The sequence below is a fragment of the Geospiza fortis genome, unplaced genomic scaffold (assembly GCF_000277835.1).
Source record: "Geospiza fortis unplaced genomic scaffold, GeoFor_1.0 scaffold396, whole genome shotgun sequence".
Taxonomy (NCBI): domain Eukaryota; kingdom Metazoa; phylum Chordata; class Aves; order Passeriformes; family Thraupidae; genus Geospiza; species Geospiza fortis.
In genome coordinates, this window is record NW_005054345.1 from 5,155,329 (window position 1) to 5,157,473 (window position 2,145).

Sequence of the window (2,145 nt, forward strand, 5' to 3'; positions counted from 1 at the left end):
CCTAATTTTGCTTTCAAATCCTGAATTAGAAGTAGCTTAAAAGACAAATCAGTGTAAACCAGACCTTCAGGCTTGTCAGATTTGCTCTTAGTTTCAGAATTCTGGGCAAGGAATTTCTCACTTGGGAGTGCAGTTGCAGGAACCTGTGTAAAAAAGGTGAAACAATTCCAATTATCCACACTCCCACTCACTGAAATTCCATGTTTGCAATGTTTTCCAGAGTTTTTTCTCGTTGGAATGGGGATGGATCCAGTTCAGCTGTGAGGATTTATATCAGTGTACTGGACAGTGTATTTTCCATTTGTAAAATTAAGTGTATGGAAGTTCACATGAATATTAAATGTAGGTGTTAATTTAGACAAGTTTTTATTTGAATGTCACTGCTGGTCTCCTGCAAACCTTTTAAAAACATTCTGAATTATTGAATGCAAACATTTCCATATCAATGAGGCCTCTAATTACTCCAATTGTTCTGTAATTCCGGGTTCCTGTCACTAAGAGATGAGGCTGGATGTGTTGACAAGGGATTCACTGAATCACAAAAAAAACCCCAATTAATCAATTTACAGTTTTACACGGGTATAATGTCAACATTTTATTTTCCCCTGTTTAAATGTCATCCAAACAATGTGTCCAGCTCCATCACTTGGAAGACACTATCCTACACTGAAGGAATTTCAGCCTAATGATGTGGGAAAACATCCAGCAGAGGCAAAAACCCCAGGAAACAAATAGTGAGTTCAACTGCAATAATGAAAATAAAGAGCTACAACTTCAAACATAATATTTAGGTGAATAAACATCACAGTTATTGTCTGGTGGTGAAAATGAGATGCAATCACAGCCCTGCAGCCATAACAAACTCCAAACTGAATGCACTTACACGTCGTGCTCTGTTTGAGGCTGCCCTCTCCTGGATAATCCGCTCTTGGATTTGCTCTGCTCGTTCCCATCTCCTCGGAAAAAGAGACAATAAGGATAAAAATCGGATCTGGGGTATTTGAAGCACCTGAAGAAGGAGTTGGTGTGAACCTTGAGTGCTGAGTGATCTTTTGAGAAGAGGAAAAACCTCAAAGCTCACTTGGAGAGCAGGACTTGGAATGAACCACACTAAATTATTTATAATTCACACTTCTGGAATTTGACCTCTCCTCAGTTTCTGGAAACCTTGGGATTACAGCATTAACATCTGGAAGTTAGAACCATCCTGGCAGATATTCACTGTGCTCTTCCAGGAGTTTTTTATCCTCTTAACTGCAGATTAACATGCAGCATTATCCTGAAAACGCTGGGATGACTGAGCTATGGAATTCCCATTTCCCTTTATAAAAACTGCCTGGCCCCAAGTCCATTTCCTAAACAACACAAAGATTCTGGGAATTGCTTCCAAAGGCTCCAAATGTGCTCTGCTGACAATATAATATTCCAGTCTGGCATGTGAGGGATGGGGCAGGATAAATGTGACCTCTGACCACAAAAGACACTCTGAATTTACATGATTTATCCAATTCCCATGGGAATCAGATCAGAAGAAAACCAGATTAAAATTTTAGCCTGTCTATCAATTCTTGCTCCAGCAATAAAAAAGTCACATCTGACAATCAGAAATTATTTAATTGTGGCTTAAGTTGAAGGCATCACAAAACTGGGGATTTTGTAAATTCACCTTTAAGTGAAAGATTTGGAATTTACCATGGGTTTAACAAATGTATAGATCCCAGACAAACCCTGTGGAATGAGGAGCTTTCCACATTTCACTGTAATAAATCTCCTTCCTGCCATCAGACTAAAAAGAAGAGACCACACTCAGCATTAAACACTTTGATTTCTTCTTGTTAAATCTAAATTATTACATCAAAGTCTCAGCACTCAAGGATAAATTAACTTTTAATTTTAATATTTTGTAAAACATTTAGAAACACTTCAGGATGACAAAGTGCTATAAAAGTTTAAGCTTTAATACAGTAGCTAAAAGTTAAGACCCTCAAAGATTTCATTTTAAATCTAAGTAGTCAATAGAACTTGGACTTAAATCAGTCATCAATTATCAAACAGGTCATACTTTTAGACCAGCACTGTGGGTTTTTAGAAGGAGAGTAGAAATTGTGGGTTTAAATGGACAGCCTGGAACCTGGGATTTAATAA

The 2,145-nt window shown here is 37.6% G+C and overlaps 1 protein-coding gene across 1 annotated transcript in view; it reads right to left on the reverse strand.

The window, feature by feature from the left end:
• ITGB3BP (integrin subunit beta 3 binding protein) overlaps positions 1–2,145 on the reverse strand; it is a 17,284-nt gene that overhangs the window by 8,329 nt on the left and 6,810 nt on the right. Inside the window, exons 5-6 of the mRNA XM_014307818.2 lie at positions 884–956; positions 65–143 (exon numbers count right to left, since the gene is read on the reverse strand). Of these exons, the coding sequence (XP_014163293.1) occupies positions 65–143; positions 884–956 (152 nt within the window). The remainder of the gene's footprint in view (positions 1–64; positions 144–883; positions 957–2,145) is intronic.